Consider the following 24393-nt stretch of genomic DNA (forward strand, 5'->3'; position numbering starts at 1 on the left):
GTAGGGTGAGCTCCAGTCCAGTAAGACCCTGTCCCACTCTGTCCCCAAGAAGGTGGTTAGGACTGCTGAGGATGGTGTCTAGTGTTATCCTCTGACCTCTATATGCTCACATACCTGTACGTACATGAACACACATGCACATACTTGTACATACATAAAACCTGTGTACACACATACACATTAAAAATATTAGAGAAAAGAGCTATATGAGGTTTGGGACTCTTTCTCCTTTCCCTCTGGCATTTGGGAGGCACTGGAGCTGCCATGCTCCATCTGTACTCTTTTTCTTTGCCTCTCTCTGTGATTTGTGATTGTGTGTATGTGTATTTGATTGTGTGCATATGGGTAAGTGTGTGTATGTGTGATTGTGTGTGCGTGTTCAGCTCTTACAGGTTCTCTCTTCTCTCTCTCTCTCTCTCTCTCTCTCTCTCTCTGTGTATGTGTGGTCAGCTCTTACAGACTGTGTGTGTATGTAATTATGTGTATGTGTTCAGCTCAGTTCTTACAGGTTCTCTCTCTCTCCATCTCTCCCTATGTGTCTGTCTTACTGTCTGTCTGTCTCTGCCTGTGTCTCTGTCTCTCTCTGTCTCTCTGTTTCTTTCACTGTCTCTCTGTCTCCCTGTCTCTGCCTTTATAGGCTCCAGTGGCCAGCCTACAGCTCATTCTCTGAGTTGCTGAACATAAGGATCTGAGCTCCAGGCTTTAGAACCTTCTAGGGATCTTGTTGCTCTGAACTCTGTTTCTTAATATCAGTAATAGAGACATTTTGGCTTTGCATTGTAGAATGTTTAGCATTGCCCCAGAGTTGTCTATGGATGCACTTATATATCCCCAAGGTGTGACAAGCACAAATGTCTCCAGACACTGTCAAATGTTCCTGTGGGGTAGAGTCATTGCTTGTTAAGAAGCACTGCTCCAAGCGGTGAGGCAAGGCTTCTTAGTCTCTAGAACAGTACTTCTCAATTATCTTTATCACTACCTCTCTAAGGAGCGAGAATCATTCCTTCAGGTAGAGAAATTAAGATTGTGTCAGAGGCTTGAGTTTTGGATGACAATCAGCCACTTGGAATGTCTGTTTACTTTTGTTCATCCAAGGACCAAATTATTCTGCTTTGACATTGCTCCCTTCCCTTCCACTGGAGATGCCTCCTTTAGATGATCCTGAGGGATGTTCCTGCTGGGAGAGATCCTGGATTCTCACAAGAAGGGATGTACCAGCAGGTGTGTTCCTTGAGTCCTAGCACTATACAAAACACTGATGTCACTAGTTCTCAGAGGAAAGGTTCACTCCATATCACAGGTTCTGAGGTTTTAGATCACAGCTGGTTCACTTGCTGCTGGAGACCCATTATAGTATGTTGGGATGCATGTGGCTGTGGCATGGAGCCAAACTGCTCCCGTCATGCCTGGGAAATGAAATAGAAGAAGAGAAAGAGATCAGGACCCTGTAGTCCCTCTGAGGGCACACTCTCAATGATCTAAAGACCTCCCACTAGGTCCCACCTTGTAAAGTTTCTACTCCTTCTCATAGTGACAATCTGGGGTCCAGGCCTTTCATATATGAGCATTTGGGGCTATTTAAAGTTAAAAAACTATAGATCTAGGCACAGTGGCACATGCCTTAAGATAGAGGCAGAATTGCTAGTTTGAGGCCAGCCTGATCTACATAGTAGATTTAAAGACATCCTAGGCTAACAGAATAAGACTCATCTCAACAAAACAAAAAAAGATATTTAACCTTTACTGTAGTTACTAGAGAATGGCCATCTGGACACAATCTTGAGTCTTTGTGGTGGTGGGGGATGGTAGAAGTAGATGAGGATCTTAAAGCTGGGCAGTTACATCACCCTGCCTTTAGTTTCTACTACTGTAGGATCCTATAGCACCTGTCAGTAGCTTTGGGCTTAGAGCAGGCTTCCTTCTTGCCCATCCTATGTGGCTGGATCATAATGATTGACGACTGACTAAAGTCCCTTCCCACTGACATTCTGAATCTCAGTTTCTGATTAGTATAAATCCTCATGGATTTGTTCTTCTGAGACTGTGCTCTGAGGCTCACACACAGAATGAGGACGTTGTTGGCCTATGCCTGCTGTGGTGGGGGCATATTGGGGGTCTAAATGCATCCAATATACCTGCTACCCATTGGTTAGATACCAGTTGATTTCTATAGTGTAGAGAAGTGCTTTTGGGTTTGATGTGTGAATGCTGGAGGTCTGTGGTCCTCACCTTAACCTCAGCTCCTATTGCTTCCTGGATTATCTTTTAGCAGAAAAGTCTTTATGTAATAGACACTTGCACTCTGTGACACAAGGCTGTTGACAAGACAAACGGGGAGATCACTGGTTATGGAGCCAGAAGCTTGCTAATGGCTCTGCTGCTTAGTGATAACTGAGTCATGTATGGCTCTAGAACACTGTGTTCCAGTCCACTGCCCACCGTTAGGACCAGGCATTGGAGGCTATGGGACTGCATTTTAGTTTGGGTGTGACATGTTCCCCATAGGATAATGTGTTTGAAGCCTGGTGGTGCTTTTGGGGAGAGGGTAGCATGATTGGTGGAGGTAGGTTATTCTAAGTAGATTTTAAAACCTAGACCTGCTTCTAGCCCTGGCTTCCAGATTCCTGACCCATGCTATGTGCAGCATGTTCCTTCAAGCTTCCATTTTCATAGACTAACCTACTCAAGCCCCCTTACATTCCCTGCACACATGATGGATTGTATCCCTTTAAACCACAAGCTAAAAGAAACCTGTCTTCCTTTGTGTGGCTTCTGTCAGGTATTTGGTCATGATGACAAGAAACTAATGCACAGTTTTGTTGACTCGACAGACAGTGGACTGTACCACAGAGTTTTAGGCCATATCCAGCCCAGTTAGCCCTGAGAAGCAGGTAGCAAGATGCTGGCTGGCTCTGTAAGCTGCACATCCATTGATGTCTTCATTTGTCTTGTCAGCACCCTTGAGGAAGGTTCAGTGAGACCAACCCTGATGTTGTTTGAGGGAGCAGCACTCTCTGGAGAGGCAGCTAGGTGGGGGGCTGGCCAAAAGACCCTACTCTAAAAGGTCTCTACACTGGTCCTACTACAAAAGACTAAGGAAGCCCTTATGGGGCGTCAGCAGAAAGAAGGTAGGAACCAGAATCAGTAAGCCAGGCGCCTGTGTGATGTGTCCCAAACCCCCATAGGGATTTGGACATACGGCTTCCCAGCTCCAGATCTGAGATATTTTTTTTCTCCCTTGAGGGATAAAGACATGAGTTTGAGCTCCCTCATCCTTTGTCCCACAAGCTTGGACCTCTGGCTGTCATAGGCCCCTGCTTGGCTCTCCATAGATTGGTGAGTCCTTGGTCAGTGTGGCCTGAGATCCTGTACCCAAGCACTGAGTCTTAGTGGGTGCTACCCTGTAGGATGACATGTCATTGACAGGAAGTGGCTCCCCACTTTCACGTGTCTTTGCTTGGCTGTGTGCAGCCTCTCTACCACTTTTCTGAGGCACCTGTGTTGGGGAGCATTAGCTCTGGGTGACCCCCTCTTGGGTTTACTACTACAAGCTGTGGCCTGTGGAAACAGAGAGGTCGTTGTGTGTTAGGACGTCCTCTTGCCTTTATCTTCTTACCATTTCCTCAGCGAGGTTTGAGGCTGTGTTTGTTATAGAGACACTTGGAGCATGAATTCTTCATCTCTGTTGGGGTTCTTGGAAAGTCCTTCTGGGAATCAGTTGACAAGGAAGGCTGCCAGAATTCTTGTAACACCCTCTGCATGCCTGAGACCTTGGGGAGGGTATAGCCTAATCCTTCCCCTCCCTTCTTCATAGTCTTATTTGATGCCCTGGGTTCAATGATAGATCAAACAGGCCCAGCTCACGGCCAGCTAGGGGCAGTGTGTCTGTTACTGACTGACTGACCAATAGCAACAGGGATGTTGAAGCATCTAACTTTACTTTAACATGAGATGAGAGATTTCATGAAGAAGTTGGGATTGCTTTGGTCTTTGAATTTGAATTGTCCTTGAAAACATACACCAGAGCATTTGAAGAGGTATCTGGTATAGGGGTCATGGGCATGGGAGTCATGGATCAACAACAGTCCTGGGAGCAAATCCTGTCTTGGTTGTTGAATGCATTAATCAGTTTTCTATTATTGAGACAAAAGACCTGAGACAAACAGTTTGGAAGGAAGGAGAGTTTATTTGGGCTCATGCTTTCACTCCATGGTTGCTTGATCCTGATGCATTGGACTTGTGGTAAACAGTAGCATACCATGGTGGAAGTGTGTGGTGGAAGGAAGCTCCTTGCCTGATGGTAACTGAAATGGGCCACAGTCCTAAGACCCACTCTGTGGGCATGCTCTCTGGCCTGACTTCCTCCCTCCGGCCCCATCATCTAAAGGTTTTATCAGCTCCAAGCATCATCACCAACTAGAGATGTGGCATCTGGGCTTTTGGAGGACTTTTAACATGTAGATCATAACAGATTGTGTGTGCTTGGGCCTCACCATGGTTTTTTTGCACTGAGGTGGCTACATCTGTAAACTGGGCATATGCTGTATACCTTCAGGTGTGGCAAAGGGGCTTTAGTGAGAATGGCCTAGGGGATGTAGCTTTTACACATGGAGACCAAGTTGGGCTTACTAGTCAGTCACCTTCTCTCAGCTGGAGCTGGGCAATGGGGGTAAGAGGCTGTCTAGACAGGATGCAGGGTGCTGAAATTGAGGGATCACCTTGTCCCAGGCTTCTGTGATCCCCTAAATGCAGCTAGGGAGGCAGGCAAAGGTGGAAAAGGTAGAGAAGAAAGCGAAAGCTTTTAAGCCAAGAGCTCCTGTTGAAAAGATTCTAAGACGACCTGGAGCTAGCAAGTGTGTGTGTTCACTGGAGGATGAAGGATGTGCCTGTGTGTCAATGAACAAGGAGTATGGTTTGGGTGGGGAAGGGTGTCTCTGACAGCTATGGGGCCCAAACTAAGGAACACAGAGAAGCGATAGGTAGATGGAACTATGTCATTAGGCTCTGCCTCTGCATTCTGGGTGGGACTCTGGGAATCTCCACAGTCAACATCCTATAAAGGCATTGCTTAAGACAGAGGTTCGAAGCATGTTTGCAAATCAGCTATACTCTCTGCTTTCTGTTAAGAAAATTGGGGTTCAGAGAGAAGGCATGGGCACAGACTAGGGTGGAGACCTTGAGCTCTGCCTACCATCTCCTTAGAAATGTGCATGGGCCAGCAGAAATACCCATCTTCTGGGATTTTTACAAGGACCAAATGAGATAACATAGGTAAGCACTTTGCCTGGCGTGTTGCATGGAGATGTTAGCTATTTAGAAACGATCACAGAGTAGCTTCTCCAAGGTCAGATGGTAGATGGTGGCAGGGTCAGTCTAGATAGTATTTGAGAGGTTGCTGTGGACCTCTTGTTGACTTGGCATTACCTCGAACAGCAAACAGAGCTTGTGGGGGCTGGAGAACAGAGGTGACAGGGGAATTTTTTAGGGGACAGTGGCACCCTAAGGCTTAGTTGAAGTCTCATACAATGATAGCCTTCCAGTTACTAGTTGGGACAGATAGTGGATTGTGAGAATCCTGAGCTCAGGGGCTTTCTGTGGTTGGAGGGTAAAAGGTTGACTGTTCTACTCTAATTGGCCATCTAGCTTGGATGGATCACAGAGAGGTCTAGGGACATTCTTATGGATGGCCCTCATGGTCTCTTTTTTGGGGTTGTGGAGTAGGAGACAGCACATGCCCAGGCATTCTTGTGTATGGCTGAGAGGGAACGCTGCTCTGTTCTTGGTTCCACGGCACATTGCTTCATCATGGCGTTCATCCTTAGGTTTCAGGCACATGTGCATGTCTGTCTCCTGTGTGTGTATCCTTCCCCATGCCTCCTGGGTACATGCCTCTGTGCTTTGCACCTCTTATACCACCCTGGAGAGCCTAGAATGAAGGGTGACATGTGGACTTTAGGTTGGTTAGTTTTAGCATGGAATCCTGGTCTTGCTCTACTAGCCCTGTGATGGCTGGGCTACTTGGCTCTCCTGAATCTCATTTTCTCATCAGTAGATAGGATAGATCACTTGACTTGTGCATGGGAATGACATAAGACAGCTTCTCATGTGGTAGTGGCACACTGGAGCCCCCTAGATGGTGACCATTGAGGTTACTGTCTGGATATTGGAGGAAGAAAATGATTCAATCTGAGTGTTAGACCTGCCCAGGAAAAGGTAACTGAGGTTCCCAAACAACTCTGGGATGTTTCACGTGTGCTGGATCTTATGAGTTTCTGAGGTGCAGAGATAAGGTATACCTTGCTGGGGCACAAGAAATGGTCACAGGGAAGGTGGGGTCCAGGTGGCTCATGAATATCATTTAATTCAGTCCGTGTGTAGTGTGTCCTGGAGAGACATGTAGTCCACTGCTGCTTGTGCAAGGTGAGACCTGTACCCCCAGTGTACGAAGGAGTGTCTACTCAGCTGAGGCACCCTATAGATCGTTCACTGTCCATGGTTCAAACCAAATGCTGCCCCAGGATTTCAGGGGAAGCAGAAATCGGCAGTGCCTGGGGGCTATCATGGAAGTCTTAATAGATGAGAAAGGGGAATCGGGGAGTAACATTTCTCTTTTCTTTCATTCTTGTCTCTGTATACTTGTGTATGGAGGCCAACCTTAGGTGTTGTTCCATAGGTACAATGACCTTGTTTTTGAGATAGGGTCCTTCATTGTCCTGGAGCTTGCTGGGTAGGTGAGATTACAGGGTCAATGATCCCAGGGATCTGCTTGTCTGTGCCTCCTCTCATACTGGGATTACAAGTATGTGCCACCATTCCTGGATTTTTCACAGTTGTTCTGTGGTTTGGACTCAGGCTCTCATGCTTGCATAGTAAGGATTACTGACAGGTCCCCCTCTCTGCTCTGGCATTTCTGACAGCATTATGGCTGGGAAGCCTGGCTAAGTTTGTGGATAGGGAGACCCCATGGTTTCTGAGCATGATAAGCTCAGGGAGCATTGGGTACTGCCTATTGTGGGATAGCAGTGCTTGAGGCAGTTGCTTGGTCAAGAAGGCTCAGCCCTAAAGACGTGGGCTGGGCTATCCTTGGGAGAAGGGCTTTATCCCTAGGCTCCAGAGTCAATACACTTTGAAGAGCTCTTCAATGGCTCTGGAGGGAAGGTGGGGCCCTGTTGTATGTCTAGGGAAACCCCTGTCATTGGCCTGTTTCTTCTAGCTCCTTGGCCCACTGTGGCAGGTATGGATGGGCTATGCAGAGTGATGAAAGGCTCAGTTTTATTGTCCAGCAGCCAGACTGTACAATCTCGAGACTCCTGTGAGGCAGCCACAGAATGGAGGACATCAGCAGGTGGTGTTGGGGGAGGAGCTGGAAGAGCAGAGCCCCTTCCTGCCCCCTTCATGGTGGCTCAGGCAATAAACTGCTTATCCTCAGGTTGTCTCCCTGAGCCGAATGCAGAAGTGTGTTATTTAAATTTCAAAATCACATTCTTCTTCTAACAGCTGTCAGAGACTCTGAGTGTCAATGGAGGTTGGGCTTTAGCAGTAGCTCTGTCAACCCTTCTGTCTCCCTCCTGACTTTTACAGAGAAGTCTGCTAGCCAGAGAGAAGAAGGGTGACTTGGTGGGGACGAGTGACCCCTGGCTGTGGCCGTGCTGATAGGTGGCTGGGACCATCAGAGAGTTAGCCAGCATCTCTACCTACGAGTAGAGATCCGGATGCTTCTCTTCTCTTTCCATTTTCTGTAAAAGGTGGGGGACTGGAAAAGGTTTCTGTAAAAGGTGGGGGACTTCAGTCTCCCATCAGTGGGTGAAAGGATTTGCTGGCACTGAGGTATAATCAGGGCATTGGTGACTTCATCGATGGTTGCCTTAGTGTTCAAGGAAGAAATTCCTGGGAAAAAAGAATCATCAGAGAAGAAATTTAACCTACAGGCATGAGTTTTAGTGGTAGACCTTCAGGTGCTGAGGCTTGGGTGGGTCTTTTTGCAGGTGAAGGTATTTTTCTTTTGGTTCTTCATTGCGTAGGCAGCCACCTGATTGCTTCTTTTGTGTTTGATGGGCTCTGCTGGCATGTGAGGTGGCTCTTGGCTGGACAATTTCTGCTATCATCAGTTCCTAAGCTGGCTTTCTTGGGATTCTGTACTCTGTAGTTGGTCCCTGCTCAGCCACTAACTGCATCTACTCCGGTTTATCCTGATAGAAGTCAGGTGTGAGTGATGTGAGTTCCCACACTGGATTCACTCCTCCCCACCACATCCACCCATCTATATGATCCTGGGCCAGCAGGGAGCATAGAGAAAGGACCACAGCAAGTTCCATGTGGTGACACAGAGTGGAGTGAGAACAGGGATAGTGTGTGTGGCATGCATGTGTGTATATGTGTACATACATGAGGTGGTGTATCTGCGCCAATGTGTATTGATTCATGTTATGTGTGTGAGTGTGTTTGTGTGGTGGTGTGTGCATGTGTTAGTCTTTTGCATGTATAAAGATATGTGTGTAGTGAGTATGTTGTGTGTGCAGTTATGTGTATGGAGTGTATTTAATGTGTGTAGTTGGATATGTGTGAGTTAATATGTTGGGTTGTTTGTGTGACTTTATGTGGCTAGTAGAATTGTGTCATGTGTTTGTGTAGTGATGTGTGTGGGGTGTTGGATATGTTTAACATGGCATGTCAGAATGTGTGTAGTAGCATGTATGGGAGTGGCTGTGAATTTAGAGCAGTGGCTTTCTGTCTGCAGATAGAAAAGGAAGGAGAGCGATAGGCCAGAGCCAGGGTGGTAGAAAGATAGAGATACACACATGAGGTGGTGTATGAGAAATGACTCTCCCCAGGTCAGAACAGAATCAAAACTGCTGCCCTTCAGGGCACTCTTCCCAGCCCCCTTTCTTGTCTTTCTGGAAAGTCCTTAGAACATGGTTTAGGGATGAATCCTGGGGTGATTTAGAAGATAGGAAGTCATTTTGGTTTGGCCTACAGAAACAAAAACAAAGACCAAAAAGTAACTGGCCTTAAGAGTATATATAATTCGGGTCATTCTTACCTGGGGGCTGTTTTCATGAATCCTCTTCTTGAGGATTCTTGTTCCCAAATGTTTCCAGAAACCCCTGGTGTCCCATGTCCTTATTTAGGTGTAGAAGATGCACCAATAACTTGAGCCAAAGACTCTCTGTACTTATGGAACTGAGGTACTATAGATAGGGAAAAACAGAAACAGGCCAAGGAGCAATTAACAGGAAAAATATAATTGTGACAATTGCTAAGCCAACACTAAAGACAGATGTTGGATGAGATTATTATGAATACCCAGCTATGACTCCCAGAAAGAACCTACCCTGGGAGAGATCAGGGGAATGGCAGGTTTGAAACAGGAAGGAAAGGCCCCCAGTGGGCAACACATGTGTGATGACGGGACCTGCAAAAGGCCATGTGGCTACACCCCTGAGTGTGGTGGAGAGTGGTGTTATGGGGGAGGGGATGCTGAGGTAGGTGGCATTGTAAGTCATGCAGACCAGGTAGTCAGGAGTTTTAATTGAAAAGTGATGGGGAGCCCTTGGGAGGATTTTAGATGCTTGAGCAGCACATTACGACACATGCTCTTGAAAGCTACTCTTGCTCAGTGGGAGAGAGGATGGTGAGGAGGAAGCAGGGCTGAGGTCAAGAGTGGACCAGTCAAGATGTTAATGCTGAAGTCCACGTCCCGGACAGACAGTCAGAAGAGAGTGGAGCAAACACAGGGGCTTGTGATAGGTTGCATGGACATATGGAGCTAGAATTATGGCTCAGTCACGTTTGGGCTTGTACATCAGTGTTGCTGCCATTTACTAGGATGGTAGTGATGAATGAAAGGACGGAGTGCGGTGGAGAGCTAGAAATCAAGAATTTGGTTTAGTCTACGTTAGGATGAGATGTCAGGTAGATTTTCATCGGGAGATGCCAAAGTCAGGGGGGCAATGTGTAGAGAGATGTTGGTATACAGATGGCATTTTCAGTGATGGAAGCAAAAAGTTTATAGTCAGAGAGAGAGAGAGAGAGAGAGAGAGAGACGGAGAGACGGAGAGACAGAGACAGACAGACAGAGGAAGGCTAGGATCTAAAAAGCAGAGGACTAAGGTGCAGGCTGCAGAGGGGAAGAATCATCTGGGAGTCAGGGATGGGGTGGGAGTCAGGGATGGGGTGGGAGTCGGGGATGGGGTAAAAACTAGTTAGAAAAAGGAATTGAAGGTTACCATGCGTGGCCAAAGTCAAGCAAGAGAGTCTTGGAGACATGGCCACATGGAGCTATTCCAATCTTCTGCTGAACCCGTAGGGAGGGTGAGATGGGTAGTTGGATTTGATGGGGAAGGGGAAGGGGACATCACCCTCTCAGGCTTCATTATGAAGAAGAACAGCTTAAGAAGGGGACTGGTGGGCCAAAACGAGGGTTTGTTCTGTTTGGGGACAGGACAAACACAATGGCCTTGTGTTTGTTCTCTGCACTGGTTGGAACATGACAAGGAAAACTTGGAGGGCACAGAGGGGAGTGGAGGGGGCAAGAGGGATGTCCTTGAGCAGTGAGGAGGAATGTGAGCCACATGGCACGCACGAGCACAGGAGGCCAGGTGGCCTCTGGCAGGGACACTTCTGCTCCATAATAACAGAAGGCAAAGCTAGGTTGCAGGTGAGATATGCTGGTTGTTGCCAGGGAAGGAAGGTGAGGGAGTTTCTCTTCAGCTCCTTTGTTTCCTTATAAAACAGGAGGTGATGTTTTGTGTTCTGAATGTTTGTGCATGCCCTACCTTCCACCCAGATCATGTGCTGAAATCTTAATTCTGAAGGTGATGATGGTATTAAGAGGGCTTCCACTTACTATTTTATGAGTTAGAGAGTGTGTGTGTGTGTGTGTGTGTGTGTGTGTCTGCATGAATTTATGTGCACCATGTGTGTGAAGGTACCCGTGGAAGCCAGAAGAGGTCATAGGATTCCAGAGGAAAGTGAGTAATGAAGGGTAGGTAGGTCCCCTTGACTTGAACTAATGCTCTTTAAAAGATTGCCCAGAGAACTCCCTTGTGCCATTGGACAAACAATGGTATAGGGAGACATGATTGTCCGTGAGCAGAAGGTGAGTGCTTGCTAGCTAGACGTTTTAGATTTCCCATCCTCAAGACGGGAATTCTGTTACTTACTGGCCACCTGATGTGTGTGTGTGTGTGTGTGTGTGTGTGTGTGTGTGTGTGTGTGTGTGTATGTATATATGTATGTATGTATGTATGTATGTATGTATGTATGTATGTATGTATGTATGTATGTATTTTTGTAGCAGCTGAACACACAAAAAAACACAGTGTTGTCAGATTAGAACAAAGAGAGAAGAAATACCAGCCTGGGGAGAGTAAGTCAGGAGAAGCTGTGAGATAGATTCTTTTAATAGGATATTTGAGACCTGAGTACAGGAATTTCAAGTGAGAACAGCCATTTTGGGTGGTGTGTCTCTGAGTGACACTTGGTTGCTAGGCCAGCATGGAGATGGAAAATGGCTTTCCTCCCCTCCTTCTGGATTAGTGTGTTAGAAGAGGAGCCAATGAGGTGATGTGTTTGCCTGGAGGACTGGAAAGTTCAGCCTGTAAAAGGAATATTGAGGATGGAGTGGGTTGGTGGATGGGGTCATCAGGATAATGACCAAGTCTCAGGGAAGATGACAAATTTTGCTAGAGTAGGAATTCCTGAGAGAAAGCTGTGGATGTGGAAGAAGGTGGTTCAAGGTTGGGATGTTGGTACAGATGCCAGTGAAAACAAGCCTGGATCATGACTATGGCTATGGGGAGTAGAAGAGTGGGGAAGAGGTAACATATTCAAAAGCATTCAAATTGATTCTTGTTGATTTCCATTGCCTTTTGCCGTTCATAAAATTGACTTCTGTTGAGCTGGTCTGATTTTAAAATGTCTGCCTACTCTAAAGGGTACTCAGGTGGTCGTGGTTTTGTGGGGTCACTGGGCTTGAATTAGGAGTCTCAGGGCATGTCTGGGGAGGGCTGTGCTCTGGACATACAGAGTAGTGGAGGATGGGGAATCAAGTCTTCTTAGGACTCTTGGCTTTGGATGACAACGGGAGGAATGAGAGGTGGAATGTTGGAATAGGTCCTGTTGTCTCTTGGGGGAAAACTAAGGTACTATTTTCTGTAGATTGATTAGGAGCTTCAGGGGTGGAGGACAGATGTGAGAAAGGCTCTAAGGTCCTGCTTTGGCCAATTTTCTGTATGAAGAAGAGGAGCTCTGGAGATGGCCGTTTGTTCACGGAGTGGGAGACTGAGGGACTGTCTTTTCTTTGAGCATAGTGTATAAAGGCACATGGACATGACCTGTTCCATTGGCAAGGTGTGGTGGATGTTGCCAAGATGGAGAGATGGGAAGAAGTACTTTCTAGCTAGGGATCTTATTTTTTTTTCTTTTTTCTTTTTTTCGGAGCTGGGGACCGAACCCAGGGCCTTCCGCTTGCTAGGCAAGCGCTCTACCACTGAGCTAAATCCCCAACCCCCGGGATCTTATTTTTAAGCAGACCCTTGCTGCTTATATGCTATGAATAAGATACTCTGAGGGCCATTAGTAATGAGCTTTTCATTACTATTAGAAAAACACTAGCAGCAGAAGATTATACAAGAAAAAACTCATTTAGTGCAGAGTGTGGGCGGGTCCAAGTCCAACTGGAAAGCAGACAGCAGTACTTCTTCATGAGGGACGTGCACGGAAACAAATAGTTACATCTTAAACCTGAGTAAAGAGGCTGATGCCAAACTCAGGCTTTTATGACAAGCCTCCTTCTCTCTAAAACCACTAATCCGTATGTGCTAACTTCCAAAAGCATGTACTCAACAAAGAAGAGACCGCCCAGTAACCCCCACTTCCAAAGGTTCTACCATCTCCTAGTAGCAGGGGATTAACCAAAGTTTCAACCCATGGACCTTAGAGGACTGTGGACCGTGGATATTTTAGTCCTCACCATTCTGCTTTACCTTGGACATTACCTGTATGTCTAAAGGAGAAGCACTGTGGCCCCATCTTGCAGACAAGACAAATGAGGTGAAGAGAGGTTCCTATAACCTCTGCACACTTTTTCTGCTAGCCAGAAACCCATGTCTAGTTTCATCTCCCACACTACTTCTGAACCAGAGTGCCCACTCTTAACAATAACCAGAGGCAGACAATGAAACCTAGGAAGCCAAGGGAATTTTTTGTCTATCTAGGATCCCCATCTCCTTTGTTCTAGACTTCGAGCTCCAGGCAGCTGGGAGCCTTCTCAGGTTAGTGTTGTTATGGGTCCAGTGGTCCTTGACCTGTGATGGGAGAGAGTTCAGAGACTGATGGCTGTGAAACTGAAGCTGCAGTTGGATGACCTCTTGAGGACAAGAGATTATAGCACAGGCTCCCTGCTTCTGTCTATTCTCCTGCCCCTCTGCTTCCCCCTCTGTCTTTCCAGTCAATCATCCTGCTCTGGTAGAGTTGGTTATCTTTATCTCATTGTTAGTCCACAACACTATTTGCTTGAGGTCTGTTGATCATCCACTTGACTCTCCTTCATGTTTGGAACTCTTTGAGTTCATGAAACTAGACCCTCTTGATTTCTTCCAACTCAGGTTCCATCGATTTTCAGTCTACTAAACATGGGCACACATGGTTTTGCCCACTTCCCCTTTAATCTCTCTTCTCATGCTCAACCTAGGCAGTCTTGTTGAGTTAGGTTACCCCCATGTTAGTAATGACTAATTGGGTGTCTCTAGCCCAGATGGCTCTCTGATCTTTCTGTCTTGTCACTTCTTCCATTTGGGTACTTAGGAATTCTCTCATACTAACCAGGTTTCATCCTGAAACAATTCTGCCCTCCTCCTTTCTTCCTAGTATTCTTTGTTTAATGAATCATGACTATCGACCTGGCATTTGAAATGCTAGTCTTCTCTCTCCTCCCACTCAAAATCCAGCCAGTCCTGTTTTGCTGTTGTTCTCCACTTAATGTGCAGAATGAAAATGGGCTACAGTGACTATCCTCCCATACCCTCCCCTAACCCTCCCAAGCTTTCCCCCCTCCAGTGAGACTCAAACAGCCCAGCACTCATCGCTTTAGCCTGCCTCACTCATATCCCTTCTTAGTATACCAAAAGCATACTTAGTATAGCTCATTCCATGTATTGACGAATGAGTTACTGTGTCTCTTCCTTCCGGTGCTTATCATTAGAGTAGAGCCTGAAGTTCTTACCCTGTTCTACAGGAAGCTTCAGACACTCCATTCTCCTTTTGTTAATTGGGAACATGCCAAGCCCATGCCTGTCTCCAGGCATGTGACCCCCTTTTGCTTGTAAGTCTCGGACCTTGGATTTTCATGTGTGCTGCTCTCCACGTCATCATTCTCCAATTGACGCCACCTCCAGGAAAACACTCCGCATCTCATCGTTCCGTTTTCTTCTTTTCTGAAGTTTCCCCTTCCCTTCAGTACACTTGCCAATCCATTACATTGCTTTATGTGTATGGGTCTTACTACCAGTTTTCCTGTCACTAGGATGAACACCCCTGGAGGGCAGGGGCCCTGTCTTTCAAGGCCTTGGTGTTTAGTCAGTTCCTGAAAAATATTTGAGTGACTGCTGATGGCCAGGCCATGGTGCTGTTGGTGGAGAGCCTTTGTGTGCACATGTGTATAAATGAGGCTGGGCACAAATGACCCAGTGGGAAGAAGGGAAGTGGAAGTATCTAGGTCCCTGTGACTTGTAAGTATCCCAGAAGGCTGAGACTCTTGTTTCTGCCATCTGTGTGTGGTTAGAAAGTCTGTCTTGATGGTTGTGGGTAGGGAGGAGATAGGAGGAACAAAAGAGGTCTGAGAACTGTCCTCAGGTGACAACAGAGCTCGGTGGCACTGCTCAGTGGTGAGCTACGGGTACTAGGTGTGTGCGTTTGCAAGTCCATGAATATATGTTTGGTACCAGTAGTCAGTAGCTCCTGGGCCTTGTCTCTAGGTTGGGCTCAAACTTTGGAAACCAGCTTAGAATCATAGGTTAGGCACAAAATCCAAGTGCCAGCCACAAGGCCTGTGGCTCAGTGGGTCTTTGGATACCTGAGATTATGAAGTGTGAGCACCTCCACTCATAGAGTTTCCTGCTCGCGAGTGCACAGTGGAGCTAGATTATGAGTTGTATATGATACACAGCTAAAAGGGAAAGTAATAGCTTTACTATGTCAGCTCCAGAACTAATAGGGATATTACCATGTAAGAGAGATCTGTAAGAATTGAAGAACTTAGAGACTGAATTGATTAAAGAAACACTTAGAAAGTCCACTTAAGAATTAAGAGAGTTAAGCCAGGTTTAGTGGTTTAGGATTGGAATCCCACTGTGTGGGAGGCTGAGGCAGGAGGATCACATGTTAAAGGGGTCTCTGGACCATAAAATGAGTTCAAGACCAGTTTGAATAACTTGGTCAAAATGGCTAGGGGAATAGCTCCTTGGTAGAACACTCATTCTACGTACAGTACCTCCCTTATCCCCACCTCCTTAAAGAAAAATATCATTAAATATTTACTGAAGCTATAGTGTCAACAAGGCTAAAATTGGGTGGGCTGGGTGACTGGTTTGGAAAACTCAACTCTATATTAGATGCAGAACGGCTATTTAGGGACTATCGGTGCCACGACATGAAAGGTGCTATGGTATCTGGGGACAGCCTGGTTTTGCAGATAGACCAGCTCAAGAGAGTGCTCCTGGCAGGCAAAGAGAACTGAGGCTGTGGTATGGGAGACTGGTGTCAGACCTTTTGTGGTAAGGTTCATTACCCATCTTTTCTCATCCCTTGCAGAGGGAGGAACAAAAAGTCTCTGGGGGTTTAAGCTGCTGTAGGAGAGATTTATTGAGGTTTTGGAAAGTGCCAAGTGCAATTGAATCCTGCCACCCTCTCCCCTGGGCAGCTGTGCACCATGTACATCTTGGCCCATCTCTGCTCCTCTTTCTACAGGCCCAGGGGACTCATAGAGGACATGAGTGGCAACATTTGTCAGGGATGGGCAGTCCTGGGTCAGAGGGCATTCATTTTTTAGTTTGCAAGTCTCTGTTGAGGTCTGTGTGGTCTGTGCTATCTGCACAGTGGAATGGGTGGAGCCTGACAGGGCCCAAGCTTCCAGAATCTTTATCTCTGTTTCTGTACATTTTTATTTTTATTTTTATTTTTAAGCTGTAGGCTGAGGTTGAGGGCCTCTGGAGGAAGAAATTTGTGTGTGGAATCCTTCCACTTCATCGTCAGTGGGGACTTAACTTTCCAGGCACTGGGAGAGAGGCCATGGGGGTGGGATGAAATATAGGCAGGGAAGAGGCAGCCTGTGCCACAAACCTGTCACCTAGGTCTGCATGCACCTGGCTGTGTGCTGAGCCCCATTCTTTGAGCATGGCAGATGCTTAAGTCAGTAGGCAGCTAGGCCAGTTCTGAGGGGGTAGCTTTCACAGTGGAGCTCCCACCAGCCATCTCTGTGCCCCCTGCAGGCTCAGGGGGGGCATCTTCCTCACAGGCTGCACTTGCTGTTCACACTGCTGCATTTCTTGATTTTTTTTTTCTAGGAAATTTACCAAGTCGAGACCCAGAGGTTTACATGTCCCACCCCATAGCAAACGCTTTGACTATTCAAGCTCCAAATGGAAGCCACTGGGGCTATAATTACACTGGCATTAGCTATGAACACTGCTGTGAGGAGGGGAACAGAGCACCTGGGGGGAACCTAGATGCAGCCACAGGCCTAAATTAGCTGTTGCTCTGCTAGCAGTTGTCAACTGCTCTCTGCAGCCACCCCCCACTCCCCCTCCTCCCTGGCCCCAGGCCACTCTCTCTCTGTTCCTGCCAGCCAGCAGGCATCTAACAAGTGCAGGGAGCACTGTCTGGTACAGGAGAACACCCCCACAGAGGCAGGCCACACCAGCCTTTGTGCTGACAGGCGTCCTTGGGTCCTTGCACAGCCTGCGGAATGGTTGAATAGCAACTCAGAGGATTGCTGCCGAGGTTGAGGCAATGGCATGGCCAAGTCCCCTGCCCAGCTGACCAGCATTCTCTTTCTTGTTTCCTTGCTCCTTTTCTCATTTCTAGGCATGCATTTTTTTCTGTTCTTCTCAGCCTTTGACTGTCCCCTTTGCCTGGGACCTCTTTTCCTACTTACTCCAACACACTTTGTGAGTTTTAGCATAGAAAATCAGTATGTCCATGTTCCCCCTGACTCTAGACAGGTCCTTTGCACTCTTCCAGGAGAACTCAGCATTAGCATTTATACAGATGGGCGGCATTTCTGTCCCCAGCTGGTGACTGGGGAAGTACCTGGTATACACATATGTGTGTGTGTGTGTGTATATGTGTGTGTGTGTTTGTGTATGTGTGTATGTGTGTATTCCTGTACATATTATGTGTGAATTTATTGAGATCCGTATGTAGTATATGTATATGTATATAAGTGGTGTATATGTTCTCTCTGTGTGCATGTACCCATGCAGACACAGTGGCTGTGCATTTAAAGGCCAGATCAACATCCAGAGTCTTCCCCAATCAATTCTCCACTTTATTTTGTAAGACAAGATCACTCTTGGACTCTAGAGCTTATTTCGACTTCTGGCGATGTGCTTCAGGGCCCCTCCTCCCTGCCCTCTCTGCCCAGGAGTCCTGGGCTTCCAACTCAGGTCTTCATGTTTGTGTAGGTGATACTTTACCTGTTTTACCTGCATCTCCTCAGCCAAAAGCTGTTTTTTTTTCCTTTGAGCAGAGTCTCCTTCTGTCACCCATGAGGGCATGGGACTCGCTACCCAGCTGAGGTTGACCTTGAACTCAGGACAACCATCTTCAGCCTCTCTCTCGAGTGCCGAGACTGCAGAAATGAGCTATCAGACCTTGCTTCAGCTTTCATTTTAAAGCAATTCAATGTTTTTAGGGCAGATTCACCCTCAGGCATGATTGAGGGAAGACATAAGATCCCCATAACACCCTGCTCCCCACCCTCCTCACTGCCAACATCCTACTCCAGGTGATGCTCTGTTAGCCAACAGCAATGATACTGTGGCCACCAGAGTTTATAGCTGCTGGTATCAGGATCCACTCTTGGTGTATCCCTTGTGTTGTACCTGCTGACCACTGCAGGATCATGTAGAGTTTTTCATTGCCTTGAAAATATCCTGTGTTTTGCCTACTCATCACTCCCTCCTCCAACTTCTGATAGCCACTGATCTTTTCACGATCTCTATTGTTTTCCGTTTCCCAAAATGTCATGTTCCCGGTATCTTATGCCCTGCTGCTTTCGTGAGTTTCTCATGGTGTGACAGCTCATTTCCTTTTATCACCAAATAATCTTCTGTTGTCTGTACTCCCTTCCTCTTTATTTCACCACAAAGAGAGGGAACATTGCTCTTTCCAGTATTACAAGGTTGCTGGTGGCAAAGCAGTGATGCCATCAAAGTGGATGGTTCACCTCTGAGCTCTTCCTCTTCTGCCTTCTGATCCCTTCTTGCCTAGGCCGCCATTAATACTTGAATAAATGCAGTCTTGTCTACTGCTCCCTGGTTTATGCCAATTTTGCTTTTTCAAAATATAAACAAACTTTCAAGCATTTGCTGCAAACCAAGATTGTTCATGTTATATTTGTTCTTTATATGGAATACTTACTCAGCATTCATGTATCAACCTTTTGACACATGACGTATGCGTTAATTTGATACAAGAAATGAGTTATGTATCTACACTGTGGTTGCTGCTGCTGTGTGCTATGGGGAGAACAGACCATTTGGGGGGTAAACGTAGTACAGGGAGTTATTTGGATCAGTAGATGAGAACTTACAGATCAGCTAACCTTTGAGCAGAGACCTGAACCAATTAATCCATATTGCTGTATGATCATGGAATGGAGAGCCTTGTAGACCAAGGGCATACCAAGCACAGAGGCCCCAAGGTCAGATCACCATTTACCTTTCCCAGGAGGATCAAGGCAGCTGGTACTGGAGTAGGGTGACCAACAGGGAGGAGAAAGAGGAGGAGAAGGAGGAGTGGGAAGAGGAGAGGAAGGAGCAAGGTTAGACAGAGCAGTGCTTCTTAAAAGAAATGTAACATGCCATGCAAATGGAATTCTGAGTGTTCTAATGCTTAAATTAAAAGGAAAAAGAGATAGGTGAAATTAATTTTGATACTGTTTAACACTTCATATCCAAAATATTATTCATTCAACATATAATCAAGGTAAAGAAATTATTACTGAGATACATATTTTGCTTAACAGGCTTTTAGAATCTGGTGTGTGTTTCCTAATCTTCCAGTTCAATGTCCAATGGTTACAATTCTGGACAGTGCTCGTGCTAAAGCCATCGAGTGAAGCCAGTGGATATCCTGGAACACTAGTATTACATATCCATGCTTTAGATTCTTAAAGTCTACACCAGTTGTGATGAGAGAAGATTATTGTGGGGTGCTATGAAAACTGGGGTCTGGGCATGGTGCTGACAGCTTGGAGGAAGCTGATAGTGGCAGTGAGAAATGTGTTCTGGGCATGTTTTGAATGTAGACTTCCCGACTTTCCTAATGTGCTTTGTGCATGAGAGAGGAGTCAAGGACTGAGTAAAGGCATTGATGGAACTGTGTTGTATGGCTGCTTACAGGAAGATTAAGTTGACTGTCAGTTGAGCCACTGGGGTCTGGGTTTGTCACAAGGGTGTTGGGTTTTCAGGTAGTGGTGTTAGGTAGAGGCAAACAGATGAGTCTGAGGTTTTCAAGAGAGGCCTTAGGAAATAGAAGCTGTTTGATGGTTTTTAATGGCATGGGATGAAATGATAGCACCAGGTGTCCAGAGAGAGGGCTGGGTCCTGGGGAGCACAGACAAGAACCAACAAAGGTACCCCAGCATTGAGGTATCAGGGAGGCCAGAATGAAGACAAGTGAGGAAGGAGGTTCAGGTAGATAGAGTAAGATGCTGGGAAAGGGTAGACCTGAGGGTTCCTATCAGTGGTGAGGGAGAAGAGCAGCTGCCAGGCTGATGTGGGTCTGAGGGAAAGTGCAGGAGAACAAGACACATATGAGGGAGACAACTAGTGGGTCATTTTAAGGGGAACAGAAAATGGGGCAACTTAAGGGAGCTTAAGGGACTCATATGACTATGAGGAGACATATCTCTCTGTTTCTCTGTCTCTGTCTCTGTCTCTGTCTTAGTCTCTCTCTCTCTCTCTCTCTCTCTCTCTCTCTCTCTCTCTCTCTCTCTCTCTCCTTCAATTAATGATACCCACTCACATAGCCAGTACTCCAGAAGACAGGGCAAAGTCATGATGCAAAGGAGAGAAAGTTATGAGTAATTTCTCATGTTTACAAGGTTACTCAGTGATAGGTCCTATTTTTGCAGACAAGGAAACTGAGGCCAAAACTGTTTGTCCAGACACCCACTGAGCAGCTGAGCCAGGACTTGAGAATGGGCTCAGTTCTACAAGCCCTAGTGCTGGGTCTGGTTCTGTCTCTTGCTTTCCTCTCTGGAGTGATAGGCTCTTTAGTTGGTGCTTCAACATAGCACATAAGAGAACTTTACAGGTCTGGGACTTTATAGATGCTTAATGAACAAGCAATCAGAGGACCAGGGACTACATATGTAGATGTACAGTCACCATGGATAGCCATAGAGGAGTCCTAGTCTGTACAAACCTGGTTTTGATTCTTCTGTACACCATGACTGGTTCTTGTCTATAGAGAGATACACAGGGAAGACTGAACATGGTTAGGGGAATAGATTACCTCTGGTCTAGGCTGATTGTTCTCCCTAGCATGTGATGGTGCTGAGTATGGCTCTAGTGTTCTGTCAGTGTTCTGGATGGCTATAGCAGCACCAGGACTCATCCAGAATTCGTTTTCTTTATCTGTAAAACAGAGGTTAGGTTGAATGATCACCACTGTCTCCCCAGAAGATCTCAGCTGGACATGTGCAGATTGGGGCCCTACCCTTCCCTATGCCTATTATCTAGTGGGACAAGAGAATCTCTCTAGGTAGGAACTGCATGGCTATGGAGTCAGATGGTTTCTGTGATAGGTGGTACAGCTAAGGTCTGAGGGGTTGGGACAGCCACTATAGAGGTGCCTTGTGATTCCTGGGAACCCTGCCGTGTACCTCAGACATTTCCTCACAAGGTAGTCAATCGAAATCCACAACGTTAGGGCAAGAGAGCCAGCCCATCTGCCTCATGGTTTGTCATACCTCCAGCAATGTCAGAGTTCAACTTGGGGTAGCCTTTCCTTCACGCTTAGAGGACTAATGCTCCCCTTTCTGTGGCGGCAGCAGCTATAACCCTCTGGATACAGAAGAACAGTTTTGGTGGTTACAGGGGTGGGTGCATCCTTGTTGACAACACTCAATGATGTGTGTTCCTCACTCCAAATGCCAGTGGTGCCACTTCCCCAAAGTCCTGTTGAACTGCTGGGGGATAAGATACATGCGTGGGCTCCAAGTTATGTGGCTCTGAGCCAGGCACATTATTTCCTGTCCCTCATAAACAGGGCCATGACACCTGCTTCCATATTTCTGAAGCAAACAGCCACTTCCAAGTGTATGAAGCTGGGCTTAGTTTAAGACTCTGGATAGAGAATCTCCTTCTGAATCACTCTTTGTCGTTGCCATGGACCCCTTGCAACTCTCATGTACATTGGGCAGGTCAACATCTTCAATGGTCCCTACAGTCATATGTTCTTAGAAATTATCCTTACTCCAAGACAAGGAAACTGAGGCACAGAGAGGGTGTATGGGAGAATACCACTCTTGAGCGGCCATAAATATCCTTTCCTTGTGTCCATGTATATCACTGACTTGTGTTCCCCTTTGCCTTCCAGGGACAGGGACAGACCCGGCGGTCAGTACCAAAAGCAACCACTGCCTGGATGCCGCCAAGGCCTGCAACCTGAATGACAACTGCAAGAAGCTTCGCTCCTCTTATATCTCCATCTGCAACCGTGAGATCTCTCCCACCGAACGCTGCAACCGCCGCAAGTGCCACAAGGCTCTGCGCCAGTTCTTTGACCGTGTGCCCAGCGAGTATACCTACCGCATGCTCTTCTGCTCCTGTCAGGACCAGGCATGTGCTGAGCGTCGCCGGCAAACCATCCTGCCCAGTTGCTCCTATGAGGACAAGGAGAAGCCCAACTGCCTGGACCTGCGCAGCCTGTGTCGTACAGACCACCTGTGCCGGTAAGAGCTGCTGAAGCTATGGATGTCTACTAAGGGTGCTCATGTGCTTGGCCTCTGTTACAGGGTCACTTGGATTATGATCATAGATGAGCCCAGCAGAAGGTGTTGAAAGGTTAATATTGATTGATAATGGGCAAAATCATTTCACGTATCCATTCATCTGTTCATTTATAGCGCATTTATCTGTTTGTCTCTCACCCAGTTATTCCATTCAGCACAGGTTTATTATCTGTCTAGTGAGCTCAGCTTCATGCTAAGTAATTCAAGGGAAGACACAACAAAGTACCCAAGGAACTTATAATTTCAAATCGTGGATTTCTAACAGAAGGAAAGGACCTTCAGAGGATTTTGTTCCGTTTTTAAGGAAGGTCTGTGCCTATGTCCCAGCAGCAGAATGTGACCAAAGAGCTAGTTCATTGAACACTGAGCGCAAGGCCAAGCTCGTGTTGGGTGAGGACTAGGTTCTGCAGTCTGACAGTGCTGGGTTCAAATCCTGACTTTGACACTTACAAGCAGCGTGACTTTAAGGAAATGTGGTCCCAATTCAGTGGAATGTGACTGGGACTCCCAGAAAAGGGAGAATAGGAGAGGGCCATGTGCTTGAGTCCAGAAGTCCCGAGGAAGGTCCTTGAGGTGCTGGAGGCTTGAGAACTGAGGAGAGGGTCCAGGAATGAGTCAGTCAGGAGAGACTTGAGGAAGAACTTGGGCGTATGGGAAATTCAGAAGTTGGTGACAGGGGGCTGCTGGAGAAGGGATGATTACAGTTGTCTCAATTGTCTACTGTGTTCTGGACACCTCTGAAGGCTTCGTGCTTGTAACCCACTAACCCTGCAGAAAGTCTCTGATGTAGGCATTGCTGCCATTTTTGAAGGGAAGGAAAACTCTTCTTCTGAGGAAGAAAAACTCTTGCCCCAGGTCATGTAACAGATATTTCATAGCTATGATTGTTTAAGACTCTTTCTTGCTACTTTGGCTGTTAAAGTATGTAGCCTGAATGACAGCAGGTATATCACCTTGGACTAAGGTAGTGTCTGTAGGGATAAAGTGGATTTTTTCACTAAAGATGGTAAGAAGACTTGCCCTGCACCTCTTTCTGCATTCAGAGTGTGACCACAGGGAATACTCAACAACACACTAATTGGATGACTGTGTGGTTTGTTTCCTAGTTGAATAACGATGGGACATTGTAATTATTCTGTGGGGATGGTGTTGTAAATGTAATGTTTGAGGGACCAGGGTGACCATTGCCTTCCTGTCGCAGCAGTGTCTCAGGTGTTTGAACTAATGACTCCTGAATTCAGTCATGTAGTTGAGAGAAGGGATGGATATAGGTGTTCTTGGGTGCTTGGTTATGATTAAAGTCCAGTCATGTAATTAGGAGGGTTAATAGGGCCCATGAAGGAGTCCAGGCTGGAGATGTCCACTGACTGGAGCATCCTCAATGGTCAGAAGTGGAGCCATTGGTGTGGGAAGCAGGCTTGACTTTACCGGGAACACCCATGCATACACAAGAGAGAGCAAGACTATAGCAGAAGACAGGGAGGCTGAGGAAGCTACAGAAAAATGAGGAAGTAGTGACTCAGAATCCTGAAGGAAGGTGGTTCAAGATTATAGGATCTGCCAAGCCAGGTCCTCAGATTGTGTGCATGTGTCTGTGTATGTTGAAAGTCAAATGCAGTGGCCCAGGCTTGGTGAGAAGCTAGAAAGAGAGGAACTGGGTCTAAACGGTTTTATTCAGAAAGCAGAGGTCTGAAGCCAAGTCTTCAGGAGGACATAGAATGGAAGAGAGTATCTTTTGGACCCTGGAGATCTGGGCCAGTATACAGCTGGAACGAGAGGCTCCACTTTTGTTTGGTTTGGAAAACAAGCTCTCACTGTGTTTAGAGAAGGGATTGAGCATAGAGCTAGCTGTAGGCTCAGGGAAAGCCTTGTGAAGAAATGGACGTTTTGCATCTGCTTTTAAAAAGAGCATGCATTTAGAGACAACCAATGAAGCAATTTGAAATAAGCCTGTGCCTACTATAATAGAGGAGTTGGCAGTGGCAACCAGGAGCCCTAGAAGGCAGGAGCAGGCATATTCACTGCATAGCCTGGCAGAGCTCTGAACATTAGTTCTTAGCTTCCTGGTGACTCAGATTAAGGGGAAGCTGGATGGACCATATAATTCTTAAAACGCCTTGGAAGAAGAGCTAATTCTAATTCTTAGGTGGAAT

At 46.6% G+C, this 24393-nt stretch overlaps 1 protein-coding gene across 3 annotated transcripts in view; it reads left to right on the forward strand.

The window, feature by feature from the left end:
- Positions 1-24393, forward strand: part of Gfra2 (GDNF family receptor alpha 2) — a 91871-nt gene that overhangs the window by 12914 nt on the left and 54564 nt on the right. For all 3 annotated transcript variants that reach the window (XM_017599582.3, XM_017599583.3, NM_012750.2), the window contains one exon: positions 21826-22180. In XM_017599582.3, coding sequence (XP_017455071.1) covers positions 21826-22180 — 355 coding nt within the window. The remainder of the gene's footprint in view (positions 1-21825; positions 22181-24393) is intronic.

The sequence above is a fragment of the Rattus norvegicus genome, chromosome 15 (genome assembly GCF_036323735.1).
Source record: "Rattus norvegicus strain BN/NHsdMcwi chromosome 15, GRCr8, whole genome shotgun sequence".
NCBI classification, from domain to species: domain Eukaryota; kingdom Metazoa; phylum Chordata; class Mammalia; order Rodentia; family Muridae; genus Rattus; species Rattus norvegicus.